At 45.8% G+C, this 18772-nt stretch overlaps 1 protein-coding gene and 1 long non-coding RNA gene across 2 annotated transcripts; both read left to right on the top strand.

Annotated features, from left to right (window-relative positions):
* Window positions 1–8788: 8788 nt before the first annotated feature.
* On the top strand, window positions 8789–10490 carry LOC120909589. The gene is made up of 3 exons (XR_005741307.1): window positions 8789–8856; window positions 9951–10104; window positions 10451–10490. It is a non-coding gene; the product is annotated as an uncharacterized LOC120909589 (long non-coding RNA).
* A 477-nt stretch (window positions 10491–10967) lies between these two features.
* On the top strand, window positions 10968–16544 carry LOC120909577 (gastrula zinc finger protein XlCGF17.1-like). Its single transcript, XM_040321344.1, has 3 exons — window positions 10968–11002; window positions 14545–14680; window positions 15111–16544. The coding sequence occupies exons 2-3, from the start codon at window positions 14557–14559 to the stop codon at window positions 15920–15922; spliced, it is 936 nt and encodes a 311-aa protein (XP_040177278.1). The 5' UTR covers window positions 10968–11002; window positions 14545–14556; the 3' UTR covers window positions 15923–16544.
* Window positions 16545–18772: the final 2228 nt, after the last annotated feature.

Here is an 18772-nt window from a genome sequence, read left to right as displayed (position 1 = left end):
GGATTCCACACAGGAAGGTTACACCATCCCCCACCATCATCAGGTACATGAAGAACAATCACTGATAGCTATACAGTAATTTAAAAACAAGCATTTTTGTTACAATACGTTTTCTCTTTTAAATATTTAGAGTGGAAACTTCGGGGATAATAATATTGATGTTAAAGAAGAGTATAAAGAGGATGATGAGGAGTATGGGGTGATGAAGGATCTTTCTGAAGGACACAAGGATATGATGGAGCCACCTAATACCAGGAACCCACCAGAGAGATGTCCCCGTCCTCTGTATTCCCAGAATTCCACACAGGAAGGTCACACCATCCCCCACCATCATCAGGTAGATGAGGAACAATCACTGATAGTATCATTAGGATCTGTACATTATCTGCATTGATGTCATTTTATTATATATTCAGAGTGGAAACCTGAGCGATTCTAAAGTTGAGGTTAAAAAAGAGATAAAAGAGGAGGATGATGAGGATGGTATGGTGGATGAAGTACACAAAGATCTGTACCAGGACACCATGGTGGAGCCACCTAATACCAGAAACCCACCAGAGAGATTTCCCCGTCCTCTGTATTCCTGGGATTCCACACAGAAAGGTCACACCATCCCCCACCATCATCAGGTAGGTGGAGTTGAGGGTCGGGAACATAAAGTGATTGAACACTCTGACATGTGGAGACGATGTGCGGACTCTACAAGATGATATTTTCTATGTGATCTCACATCATAAATACTTCTATGTTACAGATGTTATTTTCTGCCATTCTGTTGGTTTAGGGTGAAGATCGGATGAACATGAAAGTTGAGGGTGAAGCAGAAGAGACGTATGTGAGGGATGATCAGCAATATACGGAGGAGGCTGGAATGACGGGGACATTCATAGAGGAGGACACTCCTACAGAGATCAGCACAGGTGACCCATAATATATTCTTCTCTTATCTCTGCTCTGTTACTGCTCACTGATTGGTCCAGAGTAGGGCGGGAGCTGAGTGATATCAACCAATAATAGGTTGATGATGGTTGGTTCTTATTTCAGCTGAATTATAGCTAAATGCTAACATAAACCTCTATTAACAGTCTTGTTGGGATGAAAAGTAAGGTTCCCCCCAGTGCTGCATATCACCAGAAGCCTAGGCCTATGGTCACTTGTTCTATGGTAAAGGGTCTACAGGTCTGAACTTTGACCCTCTTCTCTATCAGGGATCACATGACCCAGTGGCTTGTGGTTGTGTAAAGAGCACGCCCCTCCCAGTCCCCATTGGTTCCTGCTCTTCTGACAAGGCTGTGTAAATGTAGAAGTGATCTGGGAGGAGGACCAAAGGTTCTTTGATGGGGGGAAGAGTCCCAGCTGGTTGGGACCTCCACAGACAACATTTCCTCACTCATATCTACCTGATCCAGATGGAATCTTGATGGAAGTGAACTAACCCTCTCAGATATATTGATGAAGTTTTTCTATTTTTCCAGGACACGCCATGGAGAAACCCTCAAAGGATCGTCTCACTTTATCTCCAGGTTGTAAAATGGAAGATGAGGACATCACAGGAGATTGTGGAGGAGAAAAGACGATGAGCTCCACTATAGATGGAGGACTTCACAGTGTGGATAGACCATGGAATCCCTCTGACTCTGAGCAACCTCGTACTGTGGAGGATGGTGCCGGAGTTCAGGGAGGGAAGACATTTCCCTGTCCTGATTGTGAGGAAAGTTATAGCTCGGCCGTTGATCTTATTATACATCAGAGGTCCCACACGGGTGAGAAGCTTCTTTCCTGTCCTGAGTGCAGGGAATGTTTTTTTCATATAGGAGAATTCCGCAAACATTACAGATCTCACACGGGGAAGAAGCCGTATTGCTGTTCTGAGTGCGGGAAATATTTTTCAGAAAAGATCACGCTTTCCAGACATCAGAAACTGCACACGGGCGACAGGCCATACGCCTGCTCCGACTGCGGAAAATGTTATACGCTCAAACATATCCTTGAAAGTCATCAAAGAACTCACACGGGGGAGAAGCCGTATAAATGCAGCGAGTGCGCAAAATGTTATTACCGGAGATCAGATCTCGTCAATCATCAAAGATCACACACGGGTGAGAAGCCGTATGCCTGCCCTGAGTGCGGGAAATGTTTTTCACAAAAGTGCCATCTCACTGAACATCAGCTACGCCACACCGGGACAAAGCTGTTTTCCTGCGCTGAGTGTGGGAAATGTTTTTCAAATAAGTCCAGTTTTTATAATCATCAGGGATTGCACACGGGGGAGAAGCCGCATTCCTGTTCTGAGTGCGGGAAATGTTTTGCACAAAAATCAGAGCTTGTCACACATCACAGGTCTCACATGGGAGAAAAGCCGTATTCCTGCCCTGAGTGCGGGAAATGTTTTGCACAGAAGGGCCATCTTTCCAGACATCAAAGATTACACACGGGAGAAAAGCCGTATTCCTGCTCTGAGTGCGGGAAAAGTTTTGCACGAAAGTCCAACCTCACTGAACATCAGATTCGGCACACGGGGACAAAGCTGTTTTCCTGCACTGAGTGCGGGAAATGTTATCTATGGAAATCAGAATTTGTCAAACATCAGCTGTCTCACGCAGGGGCAGAAGCTGTATGCCTTCCTTGAATATGGGAAATGTTTTTCTAGTCTTGTTTTAAACATAAGAGAACCCACACAACCCTTGAGGTGTATTAGTGTCCCGAGTGCGGGAAATGTCTTGTTCGTCCAAATTTGATCCATATACATCAGAGATCTCACACTGGGAAGAAGCACACCTTGATATACACTTCAGAAAACACGTGGCTGAGCGCTCCTCTGATCTTTCTGTTTAACGAAAGGCTTCAAAAAGGAATTCAGAGTTGACTAAAGGCGTCAAAATTCTGTCTGGCTTAGACTGCCTGTATGCCTGTAGAACATGTAGCACCGTCTACTGTACTACTAGTGTTAGTGTAGGACCTTTTAAGTTAGGACTTATGGTTAGTTTGTGAGTCCAAAATTGGGTCAGGGTTACTGCTGGTCAGGCTGCATGACTTCACAGAGCCAGGTCTCTGGTACCTCCCCCTGGATCTAGAAGTTTGGAGAAGCTTCTGGAAGTTAGTGGATGGAGGCCAGGAAGTACTGATCTGCATACTTTAAGGAACTTGGCCAATCCCCAGGCAGAATGTCCTGGCAGGGTGGCTAGATCAGCCCCTCTAGACTTGCCGCTTGCATAGGATCCCAGACGGATTAAACAGGTTTAATTTGTGTCTAACATGTGCGCATGTACATATAGCACCCTCTAGTGTGGATCCAGAGGTTTGAAGAAGCTTCCGGAAGTTAGTGGGTGGAGGCCAGGAGGGATTGATCTACATACTTGAAGAAACTTGACCAATCCCCAGGCAGAATGTCCTGGCAGGGTGGCTAGGTCAGCCCATCTAGACTTGCCACTTGCATAGGATCCCAGACAGATTGAACAGGTTTTTATTTGTGCCTAACATGGGCACATGTACATCTAGCTCCCTCTAGTGTGTTACTAGTGTTAGTGTAGGAAAATGTAGGTTATGACTCTTGGTTAGTTTGTGAGTTTTAAATTGGGTCAGGATTACTGCAAGTCAGCCTGGATGATGTCACAGAGGCAGGTCATTGGCACCTCCCCCTGGATCTAATCGTTTGGAGAAGCTTCTGGAAGTTAGTGAGCGGAGGCCAGGAGCGACTAGTCTACATACTTAGCCAATCCCCAGGCAGAATGTCTTGGCAGGGTGGTGAGGTCTACCCATCTAGACTTGCCACTTGCATAGGATCCCAGACGGATTAAACAGGTTTCATTTGTGCTTAACAAGTGCACTTTTAGACATAGCACCCTCTAGTGTGCTACTAGTGTTAGTGTAGTAAAATTTAAGTTATGACTCGTGGTAAGTTATGTGAGTCTGAAATTGGGTCAGGGTTACTGCAGGTCAGACTGGACGACTTCACAGAGGCAGTTCTCTGGTACCACCCCCTGGATCTAGAAGGTTGGAGAAGCTTCAGGAAGTTAGTGGGTGAAGGCCAGGATGGACTGATCTGCATTCTTGAAGTAACTTGTTGAATCCCCAGGCAGAATGTTCTGGTAGGGTGGTTAGGTCAGCCCATCTAGACTTACCACTTGCATAGGATCCCAGACAGACTGAACGGGTTTCATTTGCGCCTAACTTGCACGTGTACATGTAGCACCCTCTAGTGTTCGTGTAGGAAAATTTAAGTTAAGAATCATGGCTAGTTTGTGAGTCTGAAAGGAAGTTACTGGGCGGAGGCTAGGAGAGACTGATCTGCATACTTGAAGGAACTTGGCCAATCCCCAGGCAGAATGCTCTGGCTGGGTGGCTAGGTCAGCCCTTAAAAAATGGGGAAGCCATGCCAGCTGAGGAGGCTGCCGGTGGCCTAGAAGGGGACCTCTGTGTCTGTGGGGGCTCTTCTTCCAGGCTTGGCTTGGGAAGTTCCTATCAGGGTCTCGGTTTGAGAAGCAATCTTGCCTGAGGAGCAGCCAGGAGCAAAGAGGACAGTGAGTACATTGGCGCAACCAGGAGGGATTCAGGAGGGAACGACTCACATGTAGCAAGCCTTTCAGGAGGGCCGCAGTGTGCTTAACCCTTCCTATCCCTTGCCCTAGGAGATCTACGGAGCAGCCTGGTTGACAAGCGGCCAGGAGGCCTGGTACTAAGAGCAGTTCTACAGAGGAGAGGAGATACCGAAAACAGCACAATATATTGTGCCATTTTCTAAGGGGATTCCGAGCTCCTAGTCCTTAAGGGACTTGCTTTTGATCACTAAAGATTGATGGTGTCCAGAAAGTAGGACAGGCCAGTGTTTTGTACATAGGGAGGACGTTGTCACTATCCATTGTCTCGGTCAAGCTGGGCATCCCATAACCCCATTTACTCCATCCAAGTTATTACCCCCAAACTATTATCCATCCTCCTCATTGGAAAGTTAAAAATGCAAATATAATGACAGTTTTATATGAAACAAAGATTAAAGATTTACATTCTTAAAAACATGATGTTGTCTGTAACTTTTCTATGTCCCGTGTCCCTCTAAACAAGAGGATCGGCATGGATACAAACGGCCCAGTCTTGTGAGGAGTCAAGCCGTGTTTCTGGAACACCGACCACATCTCCAACCACAAGATCATCTTTCTTCCTCACTTTCACATCACATCTAACATAGAGAAACCCCCTTTTAAGATGCTAAAATTAGAGGTGCACCGAAATTTCAGAACTGAAACGAAACCGAAATTAATTTTTAAAAAAAAAAAAACAAAGTTTTACTAACACGAAATCAGCAAAAGCAGCCCCAAGGGTGGCGCCATCCGAATGGAACTTCCCCTTTATAGTGCCATCGTACGTGTTGTATGTCACCGCGCTTTGCTAGAACATTTTTTTTTCACGATCGTGTGTAGGCAAGGCCGGCTTAACAATAATCGGGTTGAAAACAACGTTGTTTTTTCTAGACCATTAAAGAGCTGACCAGGAAAAGGGGGGCAACGGTAGTTTTACCAGAACGAGCGCTCCCATCTCATAACTTGCTTCTGAGCATGCACGTTTTTTTCCACGTCGTTAAAGCCCACACACGACCATTTTTTACGACGTTAAAAACGAAGCGAAAATTTAGAGCATGTTCTAAATTTTGAATGCCCATTTTTAACATTGAAAAAAACGGTTGTGTGTACGCGGCATTGGGCTGCATGCTCAGGTAAGCATCTGATGTGGATTTTGGTGGAGAAACCATTTTTTGCATTGGGTTCCACCTTCAAATCCACAGAAGTCTCAGAACGCTCCCCTACTTATAGTAGCTGGCTGCTTTTTGTTTGTGTTTAAATCTGAACTCCAAGAATGCTCTGTATTGCTTGACACCATGTAAGTAGGCAATGGCATATCTCAATGAGCTGTTGAGAAAGCTGAAATTTGCAGTAGTCGGTGCTACTACAGGGATAGCTGTGACCTTCCAGGTCCTGTTGGTATTTTATGTATAAAAGCAGAAAAATAAAAACCGCCCGTACAGAGCTAGTATAAAATCCTGCAGCAGCGCTCTAAGAGGAAGTCCGAACGGACGAAACGTCAGAGCGCTGCTATCCAGCATCCAAACCGGAAGTGACGTTTTGCGCTCCACTCGTTGAGGGAACCAGGAAGCAAGCCACAGGAAAGATATCCAAGCGGTCTTCAGGGGTCCCGAGAAACAGTGAGAGTGGCACAAACACCCATACCAATTATATATATTTTTGCCTGACTATTTTACTGATCTGGTACGCATGTTTTTAAAGGGGATACGCATGTATGTTTTTGGGTAACATTAAATATTATCAAAACTATATTGCGCTATGTGGATGTTTTCTTCCCTTACATAAACTGCTATTACTTGGAGAGTGAAAAATCTATGCGGTGATCGAGGAAAGGGGTATGCTGTTCCAATCCACCATCTGACAGCGACATATTATCTCATAACGCGGTTTTAAAGTAACCATCTGGTGAGTGCTTTCCCCGAAGGGGACCCCATATCCCCCCACGTGGTGAAATCCTGATTGGAGCACATATTATTGATTCTTTTGATCGAGTCATCACACACGGCATACACATCAAACCAGGGGTTTGCAGCGCTGCTGCAGGATTTTATACTAGCTCTGTACGGGCGGTTTTTATTTTTCTGCTTTTATACATGGACTATTTTACTTAAGCAGCTGCTATTATTGTTTATATGGTGTTTTATTTGGACAGATTTTATCTCTTGGACCTTCAGATCCATCCTAAGCGCAGGGCAGTACTATAATAGGGGGGCCAGTGACTAGTACTTCTGCATACCCTGTTGGTATTTTGTCTGGGCAGTTTACCTCTGCAAACTCACCACTGAGGGTCACTTACTCAACACTGACCCTATTATATTTCAATGGACACAAGGTGTTCTCTGATTGGACGAAGTGGAGATCGTGATGTGCATCCTCTCCACCTTGTCCAATCAGAGAATATCAGAGTCAACTAATTGTATTTGATAGTTCTTAGAATTTCATCCAGACCAGCGGTCTTGAGTTGTGGACTGTTCCTGATGTCATCAAGCCCAGAGCTTCGGCTTTAAGAGTGAAGTTGAGTTAAACTGTGAAGTGTTTGTGCAAACCTGGTCAGCCTACGAGCAAGTGATGGTTAGGGAATGGGAATCGACCTCCTGACTAAGAGAAAATACCACCCCCCCTCATGTATTATCCTCCTGACAGAGAAGACCCCCTCAAGTATCACTCTACTGACAAAGATAGAGGACTTCCCTCATGTATCACCCTCCTGACAAAGAAAGAAGAACCCCCCTCACGTATCACCCTCCTGACAAAGACAGAAGACCTCCCTCATGAATCACCCTCCTGACAAAGACAGAAGACCTCCCTCATGAATCACCCTCCTGACAAAGACAGAAGACCTCCCTCATGAATCACCCTCCTGACAAAGACAGAAGACCTCCCTCATGAATCACCCTCCTGACAAAGACAGAAGACCTCCCTCATGAATCACCCTCCTGACAAAGACAGAAGTCCTCCCTTGTGTATCATGTATCACCCTTCTGACTAAGAGAGAAGTCCTCCTTCATGTATCACCCTCCTGACAAAGAGAGAAGCCCCCCTCATGTAACACCCTCCTAAAAAGGGAGATGACCCCTCTCCCGTAGCACCCTCCTGACCATGAGAGAAGACCTCCCTCATGTATCACCCTCCTGACAAAGAGAGAAGCCACCCTCATTTATCACCCTCCTGACAAAGAGAGAAGCCACCCTCATGTATCACCCTCCTTACAAAGAGAGAAGCCCCCCTCATGTATCACCCTCCTGACATAGAAAGAAGCCCCCCTCATGTGTCACCCTCTTGACAAAGAGAGAAGACCCCCCTCATATATCACCCTCCTGACAAAGAGAGAAGACCTCCCTCATGTATCACCCTCCTGACAAAGAGAGAAGCCCCCCTCATGTAACACCCTCCTAAAAAGGGAGATGACCCCTCTCCCGTAGCACCCTCCTGACAAAGAGAGAAGCCACCCTCATTTATCACCCTCCTGACAAAGAGAGAAGCCACCCTCATGTATCACCCTCCTTACAAAGAGAGAAGCCCCCCTCATGTATCACCCTCCTGACATAGAAAGAAGCCCCCCTCATGTGTCACCCTCTTGACAAAGAGAGAAGACCCCCCTCATATATCACCCTCCTGACAAAGAGAAAAGCCCCCCTCATGTATCACCCTCCTAAAAAGGGAGATGACCCCCCCCCCTCCCGTAGCACCCTCCTAACCATGAGAGAAGACCTCCCTCATGTATCATGCATTATATGACTCAGGCTCCCATGTGACATGGGCCCTGGGTGTTTGGTTATATTCCCAGAAACTCTGGCGTAAAAAAAAAATATTAAAAGCCAGCAGCTACAAATACTGCAGCTGCTGACTTTTAATATATGGACACTTACCTGTCCTGGAGTCCAGCGACGTCTGCAGCAGAAAACGCGCAATTCGCACGTCTATCTGCTGCCCCCACCGCCATCCTCGGTAAGGGAATCAGGAAGTGAAGCATTCCCGATTCCCTACGGCGCATGCACGAGTCACGCAGCGCCGTCCTCACTGGTCCCCGCTGTGTTCTGTGAGCCGAGTGTTTCCCACAACACAACGGGCGCTTTAACCTGCATCTTGAGTAAAACACAAGCCATGTTCACACTACGAGACATTTCTCGGGGGCTGCAGTTCCTCTGAAATCCACAAGATGGCAATCTCACTTCTACCCATACAGGAAGTGATGTCAGGTATAAATGAGCAGTTCCGGGTGAAAGGTGAATTGGGAGGAAGTAGAGAGAAGACATTGCTGGAACTGGCAGCAGAGGAGGTAATAAGATCTTATTTTCTATTTACACCCAGTAACCCCCGTCATGTCCGTCCTCTTCCTCCATAGTCACCGTGATGTCTTTTATCTCCAGCAGATGATGATACACACATATATATAGTGTGGAAACCTAGATTAACCCCTTCAGGGGCAGAAATTGTTCTTTATTATGGAGATATCACCTTTTCACCTTAGCAGTCTCTTGTAACGAGGAATGAGATTCACATTCAGTTTGTACTGAAATTTGACCCCTAAGTTTAAGGCTTCGATTTGTGGTTTGTCTTCGTTTTGGAGATGTGCCACCTTTTCCACCAATGACCTTTTCTCCTTTGCAGGCTCTTGTGTCGAAGGACGAGGATTGCATTCAGGTGTTTTTTTTTTTTTTTTTTTATTTGATTCAGTTTTCACAATTCTAATTTTGGTGTAATTTATGGTAAATTATTTTTGATATTCACCCATAATGCCCTGCACAGCCTTTGACCATGGTCGGTAGCCAACAATGGCGAAAGAGGTGGATAAGATCACCCTTCACCATTAGAGATGGGTTTGGACGTGTTCGAAAATCCCACGTGCCCGATCCCACCAGAAAGCTGACACTGCACACGTATGGTTGCCACATCATCCCTTTAATCCAGGACACACATTAAGGCCCCTGCTTTGCGGCCTACAATTACCGGCCGCCGCCGCTTTTCTATTGAAAAGCCCGTGGCGTGCAAAACACACCCAAAAACTCCACCCGGTGCAGGAAAAATGTGCACACACCTAAAGAGTGAATCACAAAAACGTGCAATGGGTGCTGCGTCAAGTGGTCCTCCTGTGAGGAAGGACCTGACCCTAATCCCCCGGGGCATTAGGCTCCAGACGGAGACTGAGGTACTCAAGTGGTCCGAGCAGCCGAAGCCGACACGGAACCCATTCCTTGGAGGGTCTGCCGAAACAGAACCCTCCCAGTACTAGGTGGGGCTCCCCCGAAGGGAGACCCTATGATAAGCCAGAAGACCATGTCCACCCTTTCCCAAGACTTTAAGCCCTTATATCCCCATCCTAATATTTTACAACCAATACAGTCCAGATAATTCTCTGCTATCCATCTACAGAGAAACCCACATAGATCACATGAGTACATCACTGAGGATGAACGCGGACCGGAGTCACATGACCACATTAATGAGAATGGAGGAGGTTCGTAGTCTCGTGACCGAGAGGATAATGAACCTCACCCTGGAGATCATCTACCTGCTGACCGGAGAGGTGAGGAGGATTCTGGGAGGTCACATGACATCACTCTTATCTCTATTAATAAAACACAGACCTGACCGGAGAGGTGAGGAGGATTCTGGGAGGTCACATGACATCACTCTTATCTCTATTAATAAAACACAGACCTGACCGGAGAGGTGAGGAGGATTCTGGGAGGTCACATGACATCACTCTTATCTCTATTAATAATACACAGACCTGACCGGAGAGGTGAGGAGGATTCTGGGAGGTCACATGACATCACTCTTATCTCTATTAATAAAACACAGACCTGACCGGAGAGGTGAGGAGGATTCTGGGATTCTAACATGATCTTCCTATTGGTTCTCCAATACAGAGATTTCCTCTTGTGAAGTCAGGTGATCATATGACCCTCACAGTGCCTCCATGTGACTCCCTAAAACCTGAGAGACACAACATGGAGAAGATTCTAGAAGTCACCAAGAAGATGATGGAGCTGCTGACAGGAGAGGTGAGGAGGATTCTGGGACATTATCCAGTAACAGACAAGGGGTGTGTCTGGATGGTGACTGTATCATTGTGTGTGTCAGGTTCCTATAAGGTGTCAGGATGTCACTGTCTATTTCTCCATGGAGGAGTGGGAGTATTTAGAAGGACACAAGGATCTCTACAAGGACCTCATGATGGAGAATCAGCCGCCCCTCACATCACCGGGTAAGAGGAGACTTTATTGTAAAGGAGAGAGCAGTACGGAGGCTCCACCTAGATCCCCCATCATCTGATAAACACATAGAAACAATGTATTCAGTCAGTGTGTGTGTTTCCTACAGATGGATCCAGTAATGGGAACCCACCAGAGAGATGTCCCCGTCCTCTGTATTCCCGGGATTCCACACAGGAAGGTCACACCATCCCCCACCATCATCAGGTAGATGAGGAACAATCACTGATAGTATCATTAGGATCTGTACATTATCTGCATTGTTACCATTGATGTCATTTTTATTCTATATTCAGAGTGGAAACCTGGATGTTCCTACAGTTGAGGTTAAAGAAGAGATAAAAGAGGAAGAGGATGGGGTGATGGAGCAATCAAGTAACAGAAACCCACCAGAGAGATGTCCCCGTCCTCTGTATTCCACACAGGAAGGTCACACCATCCCCCACCATCATCAGGTAGACCATGATCTAGTTCCGCTCTCGAACATTCATTATAACCCCAGAACATCAGATGTTTTCAGAAAGTAGAGGCCCTGTAGATTATAAGGATGGTCGTTACAATTTTAATAAGCCACCCAGTCACTTTTACATTGAGATGGCAACCCAAAACAGAAATAAGCTCACAAATGCTACTGCAGCCTTCGGCTTGTTTGAACCCCATGAGCTCTTAATGTACCAGACATGTCCAAAGCGCTCAAAGAGTTAACAGTTATTAATACAGTAGCTGTGATTTATACACAAGCATGTTTCTTACAAAAAATATTTTTTGTTATATACTTAGAGTGGAAATCTCGGGGATTATAATATTGTTGTTAAAGAAGAGTTTAAAGAGGAGGATGAGGAGTATGGAGTGATGGAGGAGTATTCAGAAGGACACAAGGATCTCTACAAGAACAGTATGATGGACCCGCCTAATAACAGGAACCCACCAGAGAGATGTCCCCGTCCTCTGTATTCCCGGGATTCCACACAGGAAGGTCACACCATCCCCCACCATCATCAGGTAGATGAGGAACAATCACTGATAGTATCATTAGGATCTGTACATTATCTGCATTGTTACCATTGATGTAATTTTTATTCTATATTCAGAGTGGAAACCTGAGAGGTCCTAAAGTTGATGTTAAAGAAGAGATAAAAGAGGAGGAGTACGGTGTGATTACGAAGCTTTTTGAAGGACACAAGGGTCACTATAAGAATGTTCTCTTGGAACCACCTAATACCAGAAACCCACCAGAGAGATGTCCCCGTCCTCTGTATTCCCGGGATTCCACACAGGAAGGTCACACCATCCCCCACCATCATCAGGTAGATGGAGTTGAGGGTCGGGAACATAAAGTGATTGAACACTCTGACATGTGGAGATGATGTGTGGACTCTACAAGATTATATTTTCTATGTGATCTCACATCGTAAAAAAAACTTCTATTTTACTGTAGTACCTCTAGTGTAATGCCGCGTACACACGATAATTTTTCGGCATGAAAAAAAACGTCGTTTTTCAGCATGTTGAAAAAACAACATTTTTCCAACTTCATCATTAAAACGCCGTTGCCCACGCACCATCGTTTTTAAAAAATGCTCTAGCAAAGCGCGGTGACGTACGATGGCACTATAAAGGTGAAGTTCCATTCGGATGGCGCCACCCTTGCTTTAGCTGATTCCTTGTTAGTAAAAGACGATTTGCGCTTTTTTGTCTGTTACAGCGCGATGAATGTGCTTACTCCATTATGAACAGTAGTTTTACCAGAATGAGCGCTCCCGTCTCATGACTTGCTTCTGGGCATGCGCAGGTTTTTAACATCGTTTTAGCCCACACACGATCATTTTTTAACAACCTGAAAATCGACATAGTTTAAAATTACGTTAAAAAAATGCAGCATGTTCGAATTTTTTTTGGGGGGTTTTTCAGAACCTGAAAAATTATGTGAAGCCCACACACGATCATTTTTTAAAAACTACGTTTTTTTCATGCCGAAAAATGATCGTGTGTACGCGGCATTAGATCAGTGCCCACCCACAATGCCTACCACTGCTAGTGCCGCCATTGATGCCCATCAGTGCCACGTATAGATGCCCAGCAGTGTCACCAATAAGTACCCATGTTTGCAGCCTTTCAGTGCCCATAAGTGTCGCCTATCAGTGCCACACATTAATGCCCATCAGTGCTATATACCAGTGCTGCCTACCAGTGCACATCGTCGGTGCCGCCTTAACAGTGCCCATCAGGGGAGGAGAAAACATACTTTTTTATAACAGAAACAAACGCAAAACTTTTTTTTTTTTGGTTTGTTTAGCAAAATTTACAAACCGCAGAGGTGATCAAATATCACCAAAAGAAATCTCTATTTGTGGGAACAAAATGATAAAAATTTTGTTTGGGCACAGTGTTGTATAACCACGCAATGGTCATTTAAACAGCAACAGCGCAGAAAGCTGAAAATTGGCCTGGGCAGGAAGGGGGTGTAGGTTCCTGGTATTGAAGGGGTTAATCTATTTTGAAATAAGGCTGTAACATAACAAAATGTGGGAAAAGTGAAGCGCTGTGAATACTTTCTGGATGCACTGTACTGTTTCAAGCCATATAACTCCCTCACCCTATCCAAAAAACAAGCCCTGACTTTGGATGCAAGTTGTAAAATGCGTGTTGCCTGGCTCTGCAGACTATAGGGGGGACCAAAACTCGGCAGCTTCTTAGGGGGTAGTGTGACATTAACCAGTTCCCGACCACCGCATGTACATATACGTCCACAATATGGCACGTACAGGCACATGGGCGTATAGGTACGTCCTCGCCTATTAGCGGGTGGGGGGTCCGATCGGGACCCCCCCCGCTACATGCGGCGGTCGGGTCCGCTCGGGGAGCGATCCGGGACCACGGCGCGGCTATTTGTTTATAGCCGCTCCGTCGCGATCGCTCCCCGGAGCTGAAGAACGAGGAGAGCCGTGTGTAAACACGGCTTCCCCGTCCTTCACTATGGCGGCGCATCGATCGCGTCATTCCCTTTATAGGGAAGACACGATCGATGACGTCATTCCTACAGCCACACCCCCAAACAGTTGTAAACACATACTAGGTGCACCCTAACTCCTACAGCGCCACCTGTGGTTAACTCCCAAACTGCAACTGTCATTTTCACAATAAAGAATGCAATTTAAATGCATTTTTTGCTGTGAAAATGACAATGGTCCCAAAAATGTGTCAAAATTGTCCGAAGTGTCCGCCATAATGTCGCAGTCACGAAAAAATTGCTGATCGCCGCCATTAGTAGTAAAAAAAAAATAAAAAATAAAAATGCAATAAAACTATCCCCTATTTTGTAAACACTATAAATTTTGCGCAAACCAATCGATAAACGCTTATTGCGATTTTTTTTTACTAAAAATAGGTAGAAGAATACGTATCGGCCTAAACTGAGGAAAAAAAATGTTTTTATATATGTTTTTGGGGGATATTTATTACAGCAAAAAGTAAAAAATATTGCTTTTTTTTCAAAATTGTCGCTCTATTTTTGTTTATAGCGCAAAAACTAAAAACCGCAGATGTGATCAAATACCACCAAAAGAAAGCTCTATTTGTGGGGAAAAAAGGACGCCAATTTTGTTTGGGAGCCACGTCGCACGACCGCGCAATTGTCTGTTAAAGCGACGCAGTCCCGAACTGTAAAAACACCTTGGGTCTTTAGGCTGCATATTGGTCCGGGGCTTAAGTGGTTAAAGATGTTGTTTTTTATAATTCTGTTGGTTTAGGGTGAAGATCTAATGAAAATAAAAGTCAAGAATGAAGTAGAAGAGACGTATGTGAGGGATGATCAGCAATATACGGAGGAGGCTGGAATGACGAGGACATTCATAGAGGAGGACACTCCTACAGAGATCAGCACAGGTGAGCCATAATATATTCTTCTTTTATCTCCGCTCTGTTACTGCTCACTGGTTGGTCCAGAGTAGGGCGGGAATTAAGCGATAGAAGCCTAGGCCTATGGTCACTTGTTCTATGGTAAAGGAGCTGCAGGTCTGAACTTTGACCCTCTTGTATATCAGAGATCACATGACTCAGTGCCTAGTCTTGTGGTTGTGTAAGGAGCACGCCCCTCCCAGCCCCCATTGGTTCCTGCTCTTCTGACAAGGCTGTGTAAATGTAGAAGTGATCTGGGAGGAGGACCAAAGGTTCTTTGATGGGGGGAAGAGTCCCAGCTGGTTGGGACCTCCACAGAGAACATCTCCTCCCTCATATCTACCTGATCCAGATGGAATATTGATGGAAGTGAACTAACCCTCTCATATCTATTGATGATGTTTTTCTATTTTTCCAGGACACGCCATGGAGAAACCCTCAAAGGATCGTCTCACTTTATCTCCAGGTTCTAGACTGGAATATGAAGACTTCACGGGAGATTGCTCAGAAGTGAAGACAATGAGCTCAGCTGTGGACACGATTCACAATGTATATAAACTATTGAATCCCTCTGACTCTGAGCAACCTCATACTTTGAGGGATGGGGCCGCAATTCAGGTGGAATTTCAGAAGAAATTTTCCTGTCCTGAGTGCGGGAAAAGTTTTACCTCTGAATTGAGTCTTTCTATACATCAGAGGTCCCACACGGGTGAAAATCTTCACTGCTGCCCTGAGTGCGGCGAATGTTTTTTCCATATAGGAGAATTCAACAAGCATTGCAGATCTCACACGGGGGAGAAGCCGTATACCTGTGCCGAGTGCGGGAAATCTTTTTCAGAAAAGACGACCCTTGCCAGACACCAGAAGTTGCACACGGGCAAGAAGCTGTATTCCTGTTCCGAGTGCGCGAAATGTTTTACACAGAAATCAGACCTCGATCGACATCAAAGATCTCATACGGGGGAGAAGCCGCATTTCTGCACTGAGTGTGGGAGAAGTTTTTCCGAGAAATATATGCTTGTTAGTCATCAGAGAACTCACACGGGGGAGAAGCCGTATTCCTGCGCAAAGTGCGGAAAACATTATACGCGCAGGTCAGAAGTTGTCAAGCATCAAAGATCTCACACGGGGGAGAAGCCATTTTCCTGCCCTGACTGTGGCAAATGTTTTTCACAGAAGTCTTACCTTCACAAACATCAGGGAACCCACGCAAACTTCGACAAGTGTTAGTGTGCCAAATGTGGGAAGTGTCTTCTATAGGAATCATATTTTGCCATACATAAGACTTCTCGCAGTGGGAAGAAACACACCTTGATATACACTTCCCGTGGCATCTGGGAAGGATCCTTTTCTTGGCTTGGAGGCCAGTTTCGAGAGACTTTTCTTCTCTGCTTTTGATGTTTCTTTTTTCCTTGTGGTCTTTTCCCTTCCATATTTCGTTGTTTGTTGGTACTGGTTTTCTCCTCTCAGGTGCACCCTAGAACCTCATGGACATACTTTGGTTCTTTTTGGATTTAAAGATCAGATGCATGCCGAACGTGGATTGCGCCCTGGGGAGACCACATCCAGACAAGGCATCTCCTTCTTGACGTCTGCTCTTTTTAGGAATTCGCTATTGCAACCTCTTTAATGCTTATGGAATTTAAGAACCTATAGGTGGTAGGCTTATATCTCTTTGGGGCCTCCTTCCATACTCCCTCCCCTGGGAAGCGATATAGAAATCTGGGATAATGACATAAGAAATTTATAATGCATGTTGTATGATGTATCATCAGAACCGTGGCTGTTTACGTATTTGTATATGGTGAAAAATATCAAATGCTGCATTAAAAATAAAAAATAAAAACACGTGGATCGAGCACTTCTCTGATCTTTATAATGTAAAAGAGGCTTCAAAAGGAAATTAAAGTTCATCATCATTATTATTATACAGGATTTTTATGGTGTCATCAGTTTGCTCAGCGCTTTACAACATGAAGACAGACAGTACATTTACAATACCATTAAATACAGGAGGAATCGGAGGCTCATTAGAGCTTACTGTCTAAAAGGGAAGGGGATAGGGTACAAGTGATACACAAGGTAATGACTCTGGGGGATGAGCTGATGGGAAAAAATATGAGTTGTTAGGTGGAGGCAGGATAGGCTTCTCTAAAGAGAAGGGTTTTCAGGGATCGCCTAAAAGTGGACAGAGTAGCAGATTGGGGTCATAGAGTTCCAGAAGATGGCAGAGGCTTGGGGGAAGTCCTGGGTGACAAGGGAGCTAAAGAGCAGGAGGTCTTGGGAGAAACGAAGAGAATGATTTGGTAAGTATTTTGAGACTAGGTTAGCGACGTAGCTGGGGGCGGAGTTATAGATGGCTTTGTAAATTGTTGTTAGTATTTAGAATTTTATTTGTTGGGTGAGCAGAAGACAATGGAAGGACTGGCAGAGAGGGGCGGAGGACACTGAATGAAGCCAATGAAGGGATTGGCAAAGAGGGGTGGAGAACACTGAAAAAAGGCCAGTGGAGGGATTGGCAGAGAGGGGTGGAGGACACGGAATGGAAGCCAGTGGAGGGATTGGCAGAGAGGGATGGAGGACACTGAATGGAAATCATTTGGAGAGATTGGCAGAGAGGGGTGGAGAACACTGAATGGAAGGCAATGGAGGGATTGGCAGAGAGGGGTGGGGGACATTGAATGGAAGGCAATGGAGGGATTGGCAAAGAGGGGTGGAGAACACTGAAAAAAAGCCAGTGGAGGGATTGGCAGGGAGGGATGGAGGACACTGAATGGAAATCATTTGGAGAGATTGGCAGAGAGGGGTGGAGAACACTGAATGGAAGGCAATGGAGGGATTGGCAGAGAGGGGTGGGGGACATTGAATGGAAGGCAATGGAGGGATTGGCAAAGAGGGGTGGAGAACACTGAAAAAAAGCAAGTGGAGGGATTGGCAGGGAGGGATGGAGGACACTGAATGGAAATCATTTGGAGAGATTTGCAGAGAGGGGTGGAGAACACTGAATGGAAGGCAATGGAGGGATTGGCAGAGAGGGGTGGAGGACACGGAATGGAAGCCAATGGAGGGATTGGCAGAGAGGGGTGGAGGACACTGAATGAAAATCATTGGAGAGATTGGCAGAGAGGGGTGGAGGACACTGAATAGAGGCCAGTGGAGGGATTGGCAGAGAGAGGTGGAGGCCAGTGGAAGGATTGGCAGAGAGGGGTGGATAACACTATATGGAGGCCAGTGGAGGGATTGGCAGAGAGGATGGAGGACACTGAATGGAAGCCAGTGGAGGGATTGGCAGAGAGGGGTGGAGGACACTAAATGGAAGGCAATGGAGGGATTGGCAGAGAGGGGTGGATAATACTGAATGGAGGCCAGTGGAAGGATTGGCAGAGAGGGGTGGACGACACTGAAAGAAAGCCAGTGGAGGGATTGGCAGAGAGGTGGATAACACTGACTGGAGGGATTGGCAGAGAGGGGTGGATAACACTGACTGGAGGCCAGTGGAGGGATTGGCAGAGAGGGGTGGAGGACACTGAATGGAAGCCAGTGGAGGGATTGGCAGAGAGGGGTGGAGGACAATAAATGGAAGGCAATGGAGGGATTGGCAGAGAGGGGTGGAGGACACTGAATGAAAGCCAGTGGAAGGATTGGCAGAGAGGGGTGGAGGACACTGAATGAAAGCCAGTGGAGGGATTGGCAGAGAGGGGTGGAGGACACTAAATGGAAGGCAATGGAGGGATTGGCAGAGAGGGGTGGAGGACACTGAATGGAAGCCAGTGGAGGGATTGGCAGAGAGGGTGGAGGACACTGAATGGAGGCCAGTGGAAGGATTGGCAGAGAGGGGTGGAGGACACTGAATGAAAGCCAGTGCTCATCATGATTGACGTGAATATTGATTACTGGTCTACGTGATAAGGGTGGCTTTGCACCATGGGACATAATTCTGTTGGATGGGGGTTTGTTCAATAAAGGATTTGTAAATTGTATTTATTTACTATTTGATTTTTTGGAGGAATGTATAAGCAGAAGTACTAGGTACCCCTTGATTAGTTATGCACTGGAGGGGGGGGGCAATCTCAGGATATT

Source organism: Rana temporaria, chromosome 8 (assembly GCF_905171775.1).
Source record: "Rana temporaria chromosome 8, aRanTem1.1, whole genome shotgun sequence".
Classification (NCBI taxonomy): domain Eukaryota; kingdom Metazoa; phylum Chordata; class Amphibia; order Anura; family Ranidae; genus Rana; species Rana temporaria.
This window is presented reverse-complemented; position numbering and strand designations above follow the sequence as displayed.